The following is an 18,031-nucleotide window of genomic DNA, read 5'->3' on the forward strand; positions in this document are numbered from 1 at the left end:
CCCAGGTTTTCTTTAGCAGAGCTTCTTCCTGGCCAGTTGTTCTTAAGCCTGTGTTGTTGCAAGACATTTTTCCTTTCTGTGTCAGGACTTTGCTTTTGCCTTGTTGAATTCTGTTGAAGTAAAAAGCTGCTCAAATCCCCAAGGAAAAACCAAAGCAAGAAAACCCTACCTAAACCCCCACTTTGAAGAACTTCTTTTGGCAAAACATTTAGGCACGTACTTGAGTGCTTTGAGTATTGAAATGCTTAGATTCTTGAAGCTGAGCACAGCATTCTTTTAGCCATCCTACACAACCTTCATGGCTGAAAATACCTTAATGTTTCAGGATCACTTTATGTATCCTTTGGCTTAAGCAAACCATGTTCTGCCGATGTATCCTGTGTGATAGGTTGCCATGGGGAGATAGGGTGAGGTCCTAGTGCTGCAGGACAAGAAGTGTTTGTGAGTTGTGTAAATTGTACATGGTTTTGCTCCCATTTTCTGTTCCTGTGCTTCGTCCTTCTCCAGATCACATGCCTGAATCAGTTACTGGAATAGATACTTGCAGTGAATGAGTTGTGCTGTATTATTTTTGTTGATATGCGTTTATTTGAAACAATATTTTCTTTCACTCCTGATTATTGTTAGTTTTATAAAACTGTATTTGTACACTATGGTGTGTTGATTAATTCAATTACTTGTACTCAACCTCACGTTCTTTGTTTTGAACTCTGCTGTTGTGCTATGGATCTCTGTGTGATACTGAAAAATAGGCTATGCTGATAGTGTACCATTTTTGATAGAAGAAATACTGAAGTACTAGTTTGAAAGTAAATTATAATCTCGTCTGGCCACAGATGTTTATAACTACTTTGTTACTTCGGTGGTGCATTTTTACTGTTAAATTTTACGTTGCTGTTTTGAAACTTGGTTAGCATTAATCTGTTGATTCTGCAAATGTTCTTAGGCCAGTATTAATATAATAGGAATTTTAAACTGAAATAAAGTAAGAAAAATTTCAGAAACTCAGCATTAAACTTTATATGTTAATATTAAGTTTAAAGAAGCTGTAAGTCACCTTTTCTGCATGTTATGTTTGAATCTATTTTGATGCAAACCTGCTAGCCATTCTTAAGTAGCTGAACTACTACTTTAGGTGATAATCCCCAGGTCCAGATGCTTGTCCTTGGATTTCCTTTTAAAAAAACATGGTTAAAAAGGTTTATTGTGCACCCTGGGAAGTCATTAGGTCATGACTGGCTTGTCCCAGAAGTTCAGAAATCAAAATTGTGAGTTCCTCAAGGAAAATATCCTTCTGATAGTCTCCTTTCATAAGTAGAATCTACTCAGCTGAAGACAGTCATAGCAGTGAGTGGGGGGAGACTGCCTAGGTTATGACAATATGAGGTCTTAATGTTGGGTGAACAAACTGGAAGGGAGCTGTTGAGTTGTATTCTGTAAGATCTGTAATCATCTACTCTCTCAGTTCTAGGAATGAAGCTGCTGCCTAGTCTGAGCAATAGACTATTTCTGTGCTAATACAGAAATGCTTGATTTATTTTTAAGTGCATTATTCCAGACTAGGGGTGGATAGGAAGGGTGAGGAAGAAAGTAGTAATGTGAAGGATGCCTATGTGATGATTAAGTATCCAGCTTTTCAGTTGTCTTTTTGTTTGTTCCTTCTCCTCCCAACTCCACTCACCCAGTCTTGTAACTGATGCATGCCCTCTGAAACTTCCTCACTCCTCCATAAGCAGGCGGTGGCAACCCTTTATGAAACAAAGAGTAAGGCACTACAAAATGAGGGGGCAATATTAGTTTGGTTGCTGTTCTACTGGACTAATTTGTTCTGATGCAAAAATGAGAACTGAGCATGTGATTCTTGACTACTTCAAATTTTGAGCACTTAATCAACTGAACCAATCCCATACATCTCTTTCGACCCCATATCATGTCTAAAAGTGAAGCCAGATGTCTATATTACCTTATATTGCAACAAAATGATAATTCAAGGTGTCTTGTATATTTTTAAAGAAGTAATGATATATTAGTGTTTATGACTGGGGAAAGAGCTGCCTTGCTACTGTTTGAGAACCATAATTTTTCATAAAACATGAGTAGTCTTGCACAGAACACTTACTCTTAATGAGAGACTCAACCCCCAAATACTTGAGAGGTTATGATACGCAATTATAAAATAGTCAAACTTTTTTTTGAACTGGGGCGTGTATATCTCGACTATTGTTTGCAAAACTAATGGTGGTTTCTGACTGAATTCCTTCTGACAAAAAGTCGCTGCAATTGGTCTTTATGCTACTACCACATGATACCTTTCTCTAGATTATTTCTGCTATTATGAAGAGAACTGCAAAGGAAATGAGGAGCTTCCTATGTAATCAACTGGTCAACTGCTGTTTCCTCTATCAGGAATAGTGTTGGCGATTACTCACAGTCGCTGCGTTTGCATTGTTGTTCTGAGCATGGAATAAGAGACTGTGAAGCAGTAGGAGGGAAAAAGAAAATGCAGTGGCCGTAGCTGAAATGCTGCAGTTACAGAAAGAAAGTAGCTTTTTACTTCCATAGTTAAGCTTTTGAGTGCTTCTCTGGTTTAGTGACTGGTGGCACAATGAAATCTTACCTTTAACAGATTTCATTGAGCGTTTTAAATGTGTAGCCCACCCTGTCTCTGGACTGACTTTGTTAATTGACTGCTTCTTCAAATGTCATTATCTTTTAATAATTTTGTTTACTCCCCTGCTCTGGCTTTTATTGTTGGAATTCTTGTTGTGCTACTGTGGTCTCTGCAGGACTTCAGAGACTCTCAGGGCTGTAAAACTCTGTCAGTGTTTGTGTGTGGACAACATCTGAGACATCTGATGCAGTGTTTTGCAGAAGGTTTCTTGGCACTGCTTAGTAATTCCTCCACCATTTGTGTCATCCTGCTTGAGCTGAGCCCTGGCCTTTTTATGCTCAGGACACTTAAAAATGTTTTGGAGGCTAGAGTCAGAAGCTGCAGGTTGGAGCTCTAATGTACTCTGCACTCAGTGGCTCCTGATGTTTTGGAGCAAACATTATTTACAGTAGGAAATAACATCACCCTGGTATTTAATAACTTTAGTTATGTACTTTGTTACTTTTAGTTGAAGCAGTAGAAAACTTTTTTGTGTGCAGTGCTACTCATAGGCATAGGTTGCTAAGTCCTCTAGTACTAAAACAAAAATATGACTGAAGTTCTCAGTTAAATGATTTAGTAATTGAATGATAGTCTTAATTTTGTATTAATAGCCTTTTTTAGGTCTACTATACTGAGTTTCAAATACTGTATTACTTTCATAATGTTTTGTTTGTTCGTCCTTAGGCAAGTGAAATAGATGTTTAGACAGGGATGATGAAATTCCTGCGTTCCCAGAGATAACCAGCTTATTTCCACTGTAGAAGCCAGCCTCTAGTATACTGCCGGTTGGTTGGATTTCTGGATCTGCAGAAGCCTTCCTTGCCTCTGTAAACTACTGCTATTGGTTTTATTTGGGGTGTCAATACCTACCCAAGGGAAAACTATGTGAATGAGATTTCATATTTATATCTTAAGCTGGTAAAATGGCTTTCTAGCAACAAGAGAGTGCTCTCTTCACTCCTTCAATTGAACAGGTTTGTTTGGGTTTTTTTAATCCCTCCTTTATGCTGGCATTGGGTTTTATGTGACTCCATTGCGAAGTTCTTAGGAAAGCTGGGAGACTTAGGATTAATTCTTGTTGGATTTTCTCTCTGAACTAGCTCATTAGAATTCACCTAAATGCTTGTGTTTAAACAACTGAAATGACACACAGCTGGAGTGGGGGTAGATACATGGGAAGGGGCTTTCCCTTTCCTCAACTGTTAGTTGCTATTGGATTGGTTTAATGTTATATTTTCCCTCGCTGCCACAAACAGGACATGCGGAGTAATTTCTCTCTTGAGGTAGCCGTCCAGCAAGCAACAATTAGGGACTTTTTGGGGAATTTATTTCTAAGTCTATGTGACCAGTACATTCCGTGTTCTATAATAATAATAATAATAATGAAGATTCATAAAAGAAGAAAGTATTCAGGTATAGTGATTTTCTTGTTAGATAAGCCTGTTTAGAGAGCAGGACCTTTCAGCCAATGAACTTGATTCCAGTCTGGCAAAGCAGACACTATTGTAGATTGGGAGCAAGTGTGGAACCCCATTGGAGAAAAGGAAGTTGGAAGGTAATTGAAATGTAAAATGCTTTTTCGTGAGAAGGACGCCAGCTTAAGTAGAAAACATTCAAGTGTATTGTTATGTTGATAGCTATGTGGTATCTTCTCTTTAAAATCTAAAAGTAAACAGAGTAATGAGGGAGTAAAATCAGAAGCAATGTAATGTTTTGGTTGTGCAGGTGCCTTAGGAAGAAACCTTTTTATGTGCTTGGGACTGCTTTGAGCTAGCTTTTATGTTAGAATGGAGGATTTTGTAGTATGAGAACAGTTAAAAGAAAACATCACAAAACATGGAGTGCGAAACCACTGTCAGTATGAAGATACTGTATATGGTGTTACTGCAGAGAAAGCCTTTTTAACTGTCAGCAGTTGTTTTTAAATGCAACTAACTGAGGCTGAATGTCATTCACCAAGCACAGTGCTTGATGAAAGTGTTGCCAAAGATTATACAACAGGATTAAGTAGGATTTGCAGAGAGAAGGCTATCAACAGATGAATTTTACAAAACTATTAGAAATTCTATGTAGATTTTTTACAAGCTACCTGTGGCCTTGGTAGTCCTGTCAACCAACATTAAGATAACTAATGGCCTTAATAAACTTCTTTGTAAATTTTAAGAAATGACCCGATTCCTTTAAATACAAAAATAAGTAAGTCATTCAAAATGAGACTTCCTGGAGGATTTTTTGAGTGACAGAATTAAAAAACCCAAACAAACAAAAACACAACTGTTTTTGGGACATGCCCCTGTTTGGAAGTTGTAATGTCAACACCTTATTTCTTCTTAATTGTTCAACCTACTGTGTCTAATGTCAACAATTGTGTGGCAATTTCATGTGTAAATTTGACTATGTGGTTGTATCTGTAGTGAATGAATATCCTGTTTTCTGAATGTGCGGTAGAAGTAACCATAAGGATGTCTTAGCGCTTGTGTGTGTGTATGTTTACTCTAGACAAAGCTGCATATAAAAGCAGCGTGGTTGTGTGTCTTTGGCTATGACACAGACAATCTCACTAAATTTCATTCAACAGTACAGATTTTCAGTTTGGGGGTTTTTAAGAATTATTTTTATAGATGCTGATTATTCCACAGCCTGAGGTATGGCTCTTTTTGCCCTTAGAAAGGAAAGGGGAAAGTAAGTATTTCAGGTAGGGAAGAAAAATAATAATAGTTCAAAAAGAGGTCCTTTGCCCCATTTCCCTAGAGTGTGTTAACAATAAAATTGCATTTAGTGGTACATTTTGACATTGTATTATTACTTCAAACCTTCTTGATGAACCTAACTTACTTGGGGAATAACTTTTTGAAATCCAGTCAAAAGTTGGATTTAAATCAGAATGTTTAGTTTTGTTAAGTCTTCAGGTTTTTTTTCATGTAGACTCCGGGCTGCAGTTTGTCTGCTTCAGGAGAATCAGGTGCTTGTTTTTCTATTAGGCTTGTTAGCATTCCTACTTCAAACTCCTGACTAATTAGCCTGGTTGCCAAAGCTCCTGCATGCAGGGTATCAGATAGCACCAGCATTTTTCTAGTTCATTCGGCGGTAGCCTGATGTCTTAACCCTGTATGGTGCTGATTCCAGCTCATCCCACAGGAGTGAAGAAACTAGGGTAACACAATCAAGTTTATCATTACAGAGCAGAAGATGGCTCAAACTTTACTGGCTGTGTCCGCATAAATATATGGCATGACCCTTGTTGCATTATGTAAAAATGACTCTGTTTTTTATGGTTTCCTTTGATACCCTGTTGCATCATACTGAAGCCTGATACTAAAATAATGAAAATGCAGTGTTAATTACAAGAAATTAATCCAGACAGCTGTTCATTTAAAGGATTGTTGGTGTCACTTTTTTTTGTCGTGTAGTGAGAGTTTATTTCCTGTATTTCCAGTGTAGAGGTTATACTGGAAGTAAATAAATAAGAATACTTTGTCAAGTGAATGTCAGGTGGTTGAAGTGAGGGTGTGAGGGTGCTTGCTGGTGTCAGCTTATCGATGGGTACTGGCTTGTCAAATTTGGGTTTTGATTGATCTGTTGGTTCTTCGACTGAATCTTCAGCCCATGTTAGGAACATGAAGTTGCCACTGTAAGTGATCAGAAAGAGAGAAGATATTGGATTTAGTATGTACTGTGTAGTGTATGAGCTTCTGGACATTGGAGAATCCATGTGGGAGAGAAATGTTAAGAATAATTTTATTTGTGCCATCTATAATAAAACTGTGATCAGCTTTGGGAAGACAGCCACAAGAAACCAGGCTTCATGAGTTTGATTGCTGGTGGAAATGCTTTTTTCAGTAATGCAGCTTTCTGCTGTAAGTAGGTTGACATTTCTGTTGGATATACCAAGTTTTCACTCAAAAAGAAATATATTTTCGGTTTTTAGTAGTTTCACATATGAATTTGAAAACTACTTGTATTGTCATTTTTTATGGATTTAAGACTATTTCTAAGACGTTCCTCTATCAGAGTTTTATTATAGAGGAAAAACTGTAATCTTTTTAAGTTGTAGAGAAATTATCATGTAACTCTGGAATCTAACAATTTGTATGCCAGTTATAGAAATAGCCTTGAGATTACAGTATTCTAAACTTTAGTTTTTGACCGTAGAAAACTAATTTATCTAAATAACGTGTGTTTGTGGAATAAGTCTGTAAAATATTTGAGAGATTTGTCACTCCTGTAACAAGCTACAATATCCACTTAGCTCATCAGGACTGCCAGTCTCTGCTAGGCTGCTGCATTTCTGCTGCTTTCTTTGGTCTGCTGCTTGTCTGACCTGTGTAATGACTTCTCAGCCAAGCAAGCAATAGCCTGAGACAAAAAACAATAGGTGCCTGCTGGCTTATGGTGCTGGAGTCAGGTATGTGCTGATGCTGGGGCAGCATAAAGTGTCCAGCTTGGCAGAGGTTGCTGTTTCATGGTTCCTTCAAGTTAATACAAGATCCCAGCAGAAGGACAGTTTCCTCACACTGCTAGCACTGGCAATTTCCTCCATACTGAATGAAGGGAAGGGAAATACCTTCCGAGTTAACCTGATTCATGTTGCTGTACAGCTGCAGGATGCTGGTGCCTGTCGTAAGAGAGGAGGTGGGAATGAGCATGTCAGTATGAGGAAGTGCTATCTGCAGCGCTAGAGTTTCTATTGCTGACTGTGTGTCTGTACTTTTAATGTTAAAGTGAGTAAGGGCAGTCTTTTTTGTGGCCTGATTGGTGCCTGAAGATGCTTTAAATATAAGGATTGCAGCTCAGCAAGTAGCAATGCCAATGAAAAATCAGACTTCCAGCACCTGAACTTGCATTCTCCCCCTTCAATTTTCCAATTGTGTTTTGGTTTGAGGTGGATGTAATAACCTGTTTCTCTTCCTCTAAATGTGACTGTTAAAAGGAACAGTGTCTAACACAGTAAACAGTATGGAGAACTCTTGATTTATTTCAGTGGGTTTCTACAGTGCATCTGAAAAACGTTACAAGAAATTGTCTGTACTTTTAATTCTTCTCCTCTAAGGTTTCTGGAGTTGCTCCTTAGCATTTGTTTCTTAGTTGCACAACAGTGACAGGTCGTAGATAAATACTAGACAGATCAGCAATATTTTATTGAGGCCCATTGCTATTTGTTATTTTTCCTCTTTTAAATATGGCATGATTAATTCAATTAATTAAACCAAAATTGTTTGGTTTTGACTGGCTTTTTACCTGATTTCAAGTATGATTGAACTCTGCCTCTTCTGTTGTTGGAGACTTTCAGGGTATTTTGATACACCAAATGTATATCAATTACTTTTCCATTTTATTTCTGTCATGTCACCTCCTTCAAACAAATTTCAATCATTATAATAACAACTTTGTTAACAAGCTTTTTTGGGGTATATTTTTTTTTCAGAGTACGTGTTGACAGTCGCTGCAAGGTCCTCAGTATAAGGGTATTGGGAGAGTCTCTATATGATACCAGCATCAATATAGTTTATAAAGGGTGGTTTGTTTTAACTTGGGGATATGATTTAATCTCCTGTAGCTTTATTTTTAATTTAATCAGTCTAATGAATGATTAAATAGTTACCAAACCGGTGGTAGTGTTTATTGTTGAAAACATTTATTGTTTGATTTCTTCAGTTAACTGCAGTAGGTTTCATTTTGTGCAAAGGACAGATCTGTGTGTTCTCTGGTTGATTGTGTAAATGCTGTCCACCGCAGCTTAACAAAGCACACCCTGCAGGGGGCAGGCAGCAGCTGTGTTGCAGGTGCTGTGCTGATTTTGCTGATCACTTACTGTAGGTTTGAAAATTGCGAGTTGGAAGGTAATGTCTGTCATGCTTTTGAGCAGTGCCCTTGGCAGATTTTTTTTTCAGTTTTAATGGTAGCTGCTTTTCGAGTCATAAATCTTCTATGAAGACACTTCATGTTGCTTGTGTAATAGTGTCTGTTGTAAAAGGTTATAAAAACTTCAGTGTATTCAGAATGAAGTATGGTTGATGGCTGCACACAGAATGTGGTGGCTCTGGTAAAAGACTATTCTGAAAACAACTAGGTTTGGTTTGGTTTGAAGTTGGTAGGAAATACTCTCTGTGATCTACCTGGTATAGATGGGTCTCTTTTCAAACTTAATTTTTTGATCTGTGAGGTGTAAGTTAGCAGGAAAGGATTGAAGATTACGATAATGTTTGTTTCATCCCAAGAGTTTTTGTGTTAATTAGTCTTGCTGTTGGGGACAGATAGGCAACAGGAAGCAGGGACAATGCATATAAAGTATACAGTCAAATATTTATATCTATGATAATTCAAGGTTCACATGGGGATTCAAGCTGCATTTATGAAAGTTAATACTTTTTTAGTGGATGTGATAGTTACAGCCTTGAATTTTGTCCTTAGTTTAAGATTCTGTGTACCATTTGTCATATACTGCAGTGGGTTTTGCATTGACTTAATTGCATTACATTTATATTGTGAAAATGTATGTAGTGCCTCTTGTTTATTGGTCTTGAGGTTTTGTTTCATATTGTAGTGGGGCTGGTTCCTAAGATGTAATTTTCCTCAGGAAAATAAAGAGGAGGTTTCATTTAGTTATGATCTTCGTGTTGTGAGTTATTGGTAATTCTCTCTGACAGAAAGCTCAGCTGTTGGTCCTGCTTCTGTGAACATTACAGTGTCTAAACTGTTGTGGCAGAATGAGTCATTTCTAGTGGAAAGTCTTTGTTGATCCAGGTGTCAAAGGTTTGGAAGAGGAAATAAAGCTGATGAAAATTATTTTTTCATAGGAGCTGTTTTTTCATCTGTATTGTTCTTCCTTTCTTCTGTTAGATTAAAGGTAGTCTTTCTTTAATCATGAAGCTGCACTTTTTGAAGTTAACTCAAAAACTGTAGTTAACAAGAACACTACTTTTCTTTGCTACATGGAAAACAGTTCATAACAGTTACCAGGATTTTTTTTTAAACTATTTGCAATTCCTTTTTAATAGTATTGTCTGCCCTCAAGTTTGAAGTTGAGCAGTCATTATGGGAATTGAGTGCTAGAAACCTCACCCTCATGAAATTTCACAGTGCTTATTCCCTTACTGATTTAAGTGGGTTTTAAAATATTGTAGGAAATATTTTTTAAAATGTATTTCTTAGAATTCCACAGATTTGTTGCATGCATATGGCTTTTGGAGAGGCAAAGGAAGCAATTCCATTTTACTGTGTAGACTGACAAGAAGTCAGATACAAAGGCATTATATGAATGTTTCAGAATATCCTGCAGTGATAATACTGTTGCTGTGCTAACCTGTTATATCAATATTGTTGTGACGTGAATTCATGTGTCAAGCAGCTAGTATGTGCTTCAGTTCTAATTTTTGCACTGTGGACTGGTTTTATTGTTATTTATATTCTATTAGCAAAACTCCCGACCAACAAGCACATGTACCTGAATAGTAATTGCAGCTTAGTAGATTTTTGCCTGCAGAATTTGAATGGGGCACGAAGAAAGATGGGATGTTCTTAGTGCTGGATTTTGGTATTTTGTAGATGCAGTCATGCAGAATGTGCTTGCAAGGCAAACAGTGTTACCAATGCAGCTGAAAGAGATCAAAGATGGCCTTTTGGAGGGGGTGCAGATGAGGATTTCTGAAGGGAAACTTGTACATTCTCTGCTGCTCCAGGGATTGAATGGTTTACAGAATGGGTAGTGTGTAATATGCTTAAGTATTGAAGTATGTAGTGCTTTGTGATGGATACAGGTGGGGTAGGAGTTTAAAAGCTTGTGGGTATTCTTTGCTGGCTTACGGGAATAGTCGTCTTGATTTCATTCACTGCTGTGCCCTACATATTGTGATAAATACTCTCTCATCTCTGACACTTTAAAGGAGGGGTTTCCTTTCTCATATGTGAGCATGGTGGTAGATTTTGGCTCCTGGATATTACTGCTTTGTTTGCAGAGACCTCTCGGATTCTTCAGGAAGTCCAGGTTTCCCTGCTGCAAATCTCATTGTGTCACGTTGCAGGCTTTTTCCAAGCTTTACGTACAGTGCAGTCTTTTTATCTGTTTCTACTTATTTTTCATATTCCTTCTTTACTGTGATATTCTTGTTACACAAGAATGGAATGATTGGCAGATAGAGAGGTTTGGAGAAGATGATTTTTTTTTTGGTGGGAATTTTTTTTGTTTTGGATAGCTGAAGCATTAAACATCTTTGCCTTCCATAATTATTAACATTTTCCATATGTGGATGTAACCACTCTTCATAACTGCAGAGGGGAGCTTGAGATGCTCTTCATTGCATCTTTTACTTGTATTTTTCTATAGTATAACTTCAAATGAGTGATCTTCATTTTTACCGATTACTGCTTTAAAGCACAAGTCCACCCTTGACAGTAAGTAACTGGGAACTAGATTTAAGGATCAAACTGTTTTGAGAAACAGGAATCACTTTTGTGAAGCCTCATGGAAAACATTGATGATGATTGGTGTGATAACTTGTACATCACATCTTCAGTTTTAAGTATGACTTGAGGGTTCTGTGTGACTGACTTTGTGTTAAAGTTTTTCGCTTCCTGCTTTTGTATTCCTCTTTTTCATTTAATGATGGTATGAGGTCCTTGAGGAGAATGTCAGAGGAAGTGATGGCACTGAGAATGCAGATGTTTTCTAAGAATGTTTAATCAAAGCTTTTCACAAGATTTTGTAGAATTTTGGAGTCTTCTCAGTTTGTGAAAGTGTTGTTTCAGGTGTTTCATTCTGATGCTTTTGTGTGTTTTTGTTTTCTAAAGACACACTTTTGGAACATATAACCCATTGGTTTTGAAGCAGTTACTGCCTGTCATTGACTTTATGCAAAAAGTCATAAGTAGGTATTTGAAATGCTTTTATGAACTCTTTTCTTTGTGCCTAATGAAGAGGGGGTACAGCTTACTTTTGTTTGTAAAACCAAGAAACTATGTTTAACTGGCAGTTACTATGTAAGTTGAAACCTTTGAGTAGGATATGCTTTTGGAAACTACCATAACTTCATTTGATAGTGATAAAAAGGAGTAAGTATGCTTTGTATTTGAGCAAAATGGCCTTTATGATTTGAAAGGCCTAAAAAGCTGACTTCTGCTATGTGCTCTTTAAAATATGTTTTGCAGTCTAGATGATCAGAATTAAAATTTTGTGAAAATTGACTGTACTTGTGTGGCTGAAGACTGGTCTGTACCCTTGCATTCCAACATAAGCCACGAACTTGCACAGCAGGTACATAAAATATCTAACGTGATCAGATGATAGAGCTAAAATTGCTCGTGATGCACATAAACTCCTGAGAGGAATTTAGGAGTGTTCATACACTTAAGTAATTAGTCATTGTTGAAATCCAGAAAACATTTTAATTTCTTTTTGTTAACTGCTAAATGGCAGTTCTCAACTTTAGAGAAAGATGGCTTCAAGAGATTTTTAAGTGTTTTGGGGGAAATTCCTTCGCTTACAAGAATGTATCAGGGAATAATAGATACTTCTATATCTACCTGGTTTAGGACAAGCGATTTTTATTCTATAGCCTCTTTTCTTGACACAAGTTCGTATTATAAACTGCAGTGAAGGTGCCTAGCAGTCTTTACAAATAAATTCAGAAATGAATGAGTTTGAGGATGAAACAAAAAACTCTGAAAAATAAACACTTAAATGCAGAGTTAGAGTGGAGAGTGGGAGTTTAAGTGGAGTGTCTACCTTGTCTGAGTGTGAGTGGTGGCATGTGTCTCTGTGTAGTTGGTATTCATTGGCTAAGCACATGGCTGGCAAGTTAAATATGGCTTGAACTGGAGCTATACACACACATAAACACACATGTCATATAAAAAAATAATGAAGACTAGAAGGGTTTTTTTTTGGTTTTGTAGTCTCCTATTTCCTGATTTTTTGAAATGTGAAACCAATTACTTCCATGTCATCAATTACTTTTATTTAAATCTGTAATAGTCTAGCAATGCCCCAAGGTACAGTTTGGAACATAATGGAAATAAAACATTAAAAGGAGTTTTATATGGGAAAGTGATACTGTTTGATCATCACATCACTGATTGTGATGCTGTTGTGCAGTCTTTTTTTTTTCAGCAGAAAACTTTGGAAAAAGTGGAGATGGGGAGTAGGACATGAACTGTGGGGACACAGCTTGAGAACATGCCATAGAAGAGGATAGGGGAAATGGACAGTCAGTGATCAGTGCATTCAGCTGTTTTTATATCCAGATTGTCAACTGGCAATGCTTTAGAAAAACACACTACTTCTTCTAGAAAATGAAAACAAAACTTGCTTATACAGACATTGTATCTTGAGAATTCAGAATGAACTTTTGTCTTGTCTGCTTTGTTAGTGTCTGGAAGTAGAAATAAGCTGTAACAGTAAAACATAAAATATTAATAGTACTAGTATTAGCAACAACAAACATGGTAGTTTAGAAAGCTTCTTGAATTGTTTTTTACATTCCCTAAATGGACCTATCTTCCCTTCCCTTGCTTGTCAATCTCTGCTGTATTGTTAAAAAATCTGCAGATTGGAAAAAGCTACTGGAATCTTATCTCTATATGGGAACTGACACATAATGCATGGAAAAGATTAGCTATGTGCTCATTTTTCTCTTTTAATTCTGGCTTCAGCAGTACCTTGAGATGGTGGTGGGGAAAACCTTGTATAAAGGGAAAAAAGTGTTCTAAATGGGGTATGATTGTGCTTCATGATACTTCTGCAGAAAAAGCTCACGTGTTGTCTTTTGCAACAATCAAACAAGTGGCTTGAAACTTTAAGTTGATTATGGAAATACTGTGGCTGTTTTGTGAAGCATCACGGTTAAGGAGTATTAGCAGAAGAGGCAACTGTTTAAATCAAATCCACACAAAAGAGTGTGTGGAACATGACTCAGAATATTACCTGTGGGAATGCTCTCCTTTCTAGAGATCATGACGTGCTTAGTTTCATTTTTCTTACAAGAAGTACAGAACTCTCCAACCCAGTTGGAAATGCAGCATACCCACCCTAGGAAAGCTTGGTAAAGCTGAAAGGGGCAAGTAGTAACACCTGCTGAGAGTTAAAGATGCTGTGCTGGAGGTACTGACCAAAAGCATGCCAGCTGTCAAGGGAACTGTGAAAGGAAGCTGGCATGACTGAACATCAGGCAAGGATAGTTACTGGAAAGCTGAAGTATTATCCAAATAAGGAAAATTGTGAGGTTATAAACCAAGCAGAATATGAAAGCATAAGATAGAAAAAAAATTGAGGAATGCTTTCAAATCAGCATTTGTTAAGAGAGGAAAAAGCAAGAAAGCAAGTTACAAGAACCAGAAAATACTCATACAATAACTATAGGAAGTGAGGGATGAAGTAATTTTACTAAGAGGTCTGTAATGGCTCTGTTAGGTGGACACCTTCAGGTCGTTGGATGCAAATGCAGTTTGAACCCGGTGTTACAAAGGACGTTCACTGGTGATGTTATCTGTGTGAGTAGAAACTGCATTAACCTACAGAATTCATGGACACGTGGTGTCTATTATAATATGCTGTGGAATGGTCAACAGAACTTAGAAAAGAAGTTGTGCTTCAGACCTTTTGGAATTCATTGAAGGCATTAATAAGAACACATGTAAGGGAGCTCCAATTTGCTATGGTAGGTAGAATTTCCAGAAGTCATTTGGTAGCCTTCTGCCTGAGAAGGGTAAGTCCTTGTCTGGATAATTAGTTAATAATTTGGTATATATAATTAAGACAAGAAATTAAATGGTCAGGATAGTTTTCAGAGGTGTATGTTCACGGCTGAAGAATTGAGAACCTTTGTGTAATTGCAGCTAAGTTCAGAGTGTATGCAGAGGTGGGAGTTAGCTGGAGTGAGGAATGTGGAAACTGTAACTCCTTGCAGGAAGGAACACTGGTTTGGAAGTACAATAGGTAGTTCTGTGGGAACAGCAGAAGCTCAGAAGGATTAATTCTGTAAATTGTTAGGATAACAAAGGGAATAAAACACAATCAGCCATTGTCTAGGTCCATGGTGCATTTCTTTGGGCTGCTGTATTGGTGTAGGCTTGGGAGTATCCTGGGGAGAACAGTGCTTACTTCTGCATGTATCTAGGTGACACAGATGTTTGTCTAAGTGTAGGTTATTTAACTTTTTAATTCTTTTTAAAATATTCTTTTTTCTTTTCTTTTCACAAAGGTCCTTCTGAATGATAGAGTAGCTTCAATAAATATCTCGATTCTTTGCTGTTCAAAGAAATGTTGTGATGTGTGTCCTGTGATCAGATGTAGCACTGGAAAGGGCTGTGCTTAGCATGAAATCTATCACGGTGCTCAACACCTAAAGATTTGCGTATTTCAAAGCCTCTGGAGAGTGAAGACAGGAGCAATGATTTATTAAACTGTAGAGTAAACCTGGCAAAGTCAACTGGAGGCTTGGATATCCGTAATTCCTCTTGAGTGCAGGGCCCCATGATTGCTGGGATTTATGCAAAGGGCAGAAGTTGACCAGGTGGAGACCACTGGGGAAGTAAAATTTGAATTTGGAGTTGTTGTTCAGAGCAGTAGTGGAGTAGCATGAGCAGACAGTATCCTCCTGAAGTTTGGTGTGCTGCAGTAGAGCACGAGCTCCAATGGCTAATGCAAACAGAAATGAGGATGTGAATTTACTATAGTTTGAACAGATTGCCATTGCAGTTGTAGTGTAGCCACCTGGCTGACAGCTGCAGTCCCTTTCTTCAGCTTGTGTTGGTCCTGGGACTTTCCTTCCCTCACAGAATCTTTAGGGAGCTGTACCAAACTAACTTTTAGTAGCTGTACTACTAACCTTTCTTAAAATATAAAATACAAACAAGTCAAATGGTTTAACTTCTTTAACGGGCTGTTTCTGGGACAAACAGATGCCATCATGAGAGAGGAGTGCATGAAGGGGTGGAAGGAGGAGAGAAAAGATGATTCTGTGACTTCTGTGACAGCAAGCTGTTCTCTTTGAGACACACTGCTGTTCTGTGAGCATACGCTTTTACGGGCTTTGGCTGCAGGGGCCTGTTCTCAGTTAGTCTTCAAGACTAATTTCTAGGTTTTAGAAAAGAGGTTTTCTAGGTTTCTAGGTTTTAGAAAAGAAGTTTTATTAATTCTCCTGACAAGAGTTGTAAATTTGAATACTTAAAGATTCAAGTTCAGTATTTTCAATAATATATAGTCCTTAATTTCTTTTTGCAGGATAGCCTGGTTTTTTTTTTGGTTTTTTTCCCCCAAGTTTATAGTCCTGGTTTTTAATTCTACTGTCATGAAAAATTTGAAAACCAGTGTAATATTTGAAGGTCTGATATTTTCATAATAAATTTGTAACTAATGAATAATAAGAGAACTCTGAACCTTATAACTGTTAGCCAGCACTCAGATATGTATTTTTATTTCCTTACAGGATCTCGAGTTTCATGGAGTAATGAGATTCTACTTCCAAGACAAAGCAGCTGGAAATTTTGCAACAAAATGTATCCGTGTCTCTAGTACTGCCACAACTCAAGATGTGATAGAAACTCTTGCAGAGAAATTTCGACCAGACATGCGAATGTTGTCATCCCCTAAATACTCACTTTATGAAGTGCATGTCAGTGGAGGTTTGTATTTATTCATTAAGTCCTTCCTGCATCCACATGACCGTCAAATCTACTCCCAGCCAAAGTATCTTTAGGTTTGCCCCCAGCTTCTGAAACACTTGAGACTTGGATTTTTTTATTCCTAAATATGTTGCTACTAATTGTTTTTTGGGGAGTGGTTTTCAAAACTTAATTATGTATACCAGGCCTGCAGTTTGTGTAAGATTTGATTATGATTTATTAAACGCTGTAATTGACATCCTGTTAATTTGTTGACATTTGTGAGGGAGTTCCTATTTTTAGGACTAGTAGGTAACGACTAAACTTAAAATGGGACACTAGGATTGTTAAATTGGAGCAGTTAAGAGTACATCTTCTGTTCTTTGAAGTTGTGGGCCTTTGATAGGTAGCCTTATAATTAACTCATGTTCTTTTACTGCTGAACTGGGGGAAGTTCAGCTTAATATTGTTTGAAGCCACTGTGTTTCTTAAATGTCCTAATGTTACTTGTGAAGAACTTGGATATCTAAATAGCCTTTGGTACTCCCAGCATTTGTCTGTTTCAGATTAGAACGTGATAGTGTGTGTGGTGGTAGTGGAGACAGATACAGGAGAAACTAGCTTTTGGTTGTGCTTTTTATTTTCGGTACTTCAGAAGTTCACACAAGTGCTTGAACGACCTTAAATTCTGCATTTGAAAGACTGAAATTAATTAAATTTTTCTACTTAAGCTTTCTTTAAAAATCTGTTAGTACTGTACCTGTAGTCAAAATGAAATCGGTTTTTTTGCAGAGCAAATTTCTGATTTTTAACAGATGACTGAGGCATGCAAGGTGCCTCAATCAATAGGAGTGTTTCTTACTAAATAGAAGTAACTAAAAAGACATCATTGTTTTCCTGTGCATATGTACTGTCTCCTACTTCTCAAAGGGAAAGTCAAGTGCAAGACTTGCTTAAGTTTTTTAACCACTCTGTCAATTGTTTTTCCATATACTTAAAATAGATGTAATACACTAAATGAAATTTTTTCACAGATCTACATAATGTTGGGGGGCTTTTTGATTTATTTTATTTTTTAGATTTTGTAATCTTGTTTATTTTTGTGCAGTCTTTGTAGAATAGTATTTCTTGGGCTGCAATCAGACTGTGGTCTACTTTAAAGTAAATTTAAAATGAGAAAAATTAGTATTTGGAAGTCCCAGGATGTTACAAAGTTCTAAACATTTTAACTCTAGATCTAAGTTCTCCAGAGTGGTAATGTTGTGTTCCCACACTTAGTTCTGACAGAGGAGTTATGCAAGACTACCTTATGGGGACCTTTAGCTTATGTAAATACGTAGAATACACTTGGGTTCATTGCTGGAAAGGGGACATGTAAGGCTACATTCCCAAGCTTGCTTTCTGTCCCTGTACTTAACAGGAAAGCATCATTTGATGTGTTCTGTTAGGCAAACTTTTTGGTTTTTTTTAAGAGCTTAACTTATTTCTAAATATCTTTGCTCTTGAGATGCCAAGTAACTGTTACTGCTTTTCATTGTTTTGAAGAAGAAAGAAGATTAGATGTAGATGAGAAGCCTCTTGTTGTACAGTTAAACTGGAACAAAGATGATCGAGAGGGAAGGTTTGTCCTCAAGAATGAAAATGATACAATTCCTCCAAAGGTGAGTCTTTATGGAGCGTGTTAGTGGTAACTGCAGTTTTGAAATGTGTGGGGGTTGCTTATGTAGGAAAACAAAATTTCTACTTTTTTAATTCTTGAAAACAACTGCTGTTCATGACCTT

At 37.2% G+C, this 18,031-nt stretch overlaps 1 protein-coding gene across 16 annotated transcripts in view; it reads left to right on the forward strand.

The window, feature by feature from the left end:
* Positions 1-18,031, forward strand: part of AFDN (afadin, adherens junction formation factor) — a 119,409-nt gene that overhangs the window by 17,821 nt on the left and 83,557 nt on the right. For 15 of the 16 annotated variants that reach the window (XR_014227366.1, XM_082303153.1, XM_082303143.1 and 12 more), the window contains exons 2-3: positions 16,075-16,270; positions 17,795-17,910. Coding sequence is in view for 15 of the 16 variants with exons in the window: in XM_082303153.1 (XP_082159279.1) it covers positions 16,075-16,270; positions 17,795-17,910 (312 nt within the window). In the remaining variant the exon portion in view is untranslated. The remainder of the gene's footprint in view (positions 1-16,074; positions 16,271-17,794; positions 17,911-18,031) is intronic. The other variant, XM_082303146.1, reaches the window with a different exon arrangement.

The sequence above is a fragment of the Coloeus monedula genome, assembly GCF_965178545.1.
Source record: "Coloeus monedula genome assembly, chromosome: 2".
Lineage (NCBI taxonomy): Eukaryota > Metazoa > Chordata > Aves > Passeriformes > Corvidae > Coloeus > Coloeus monedula.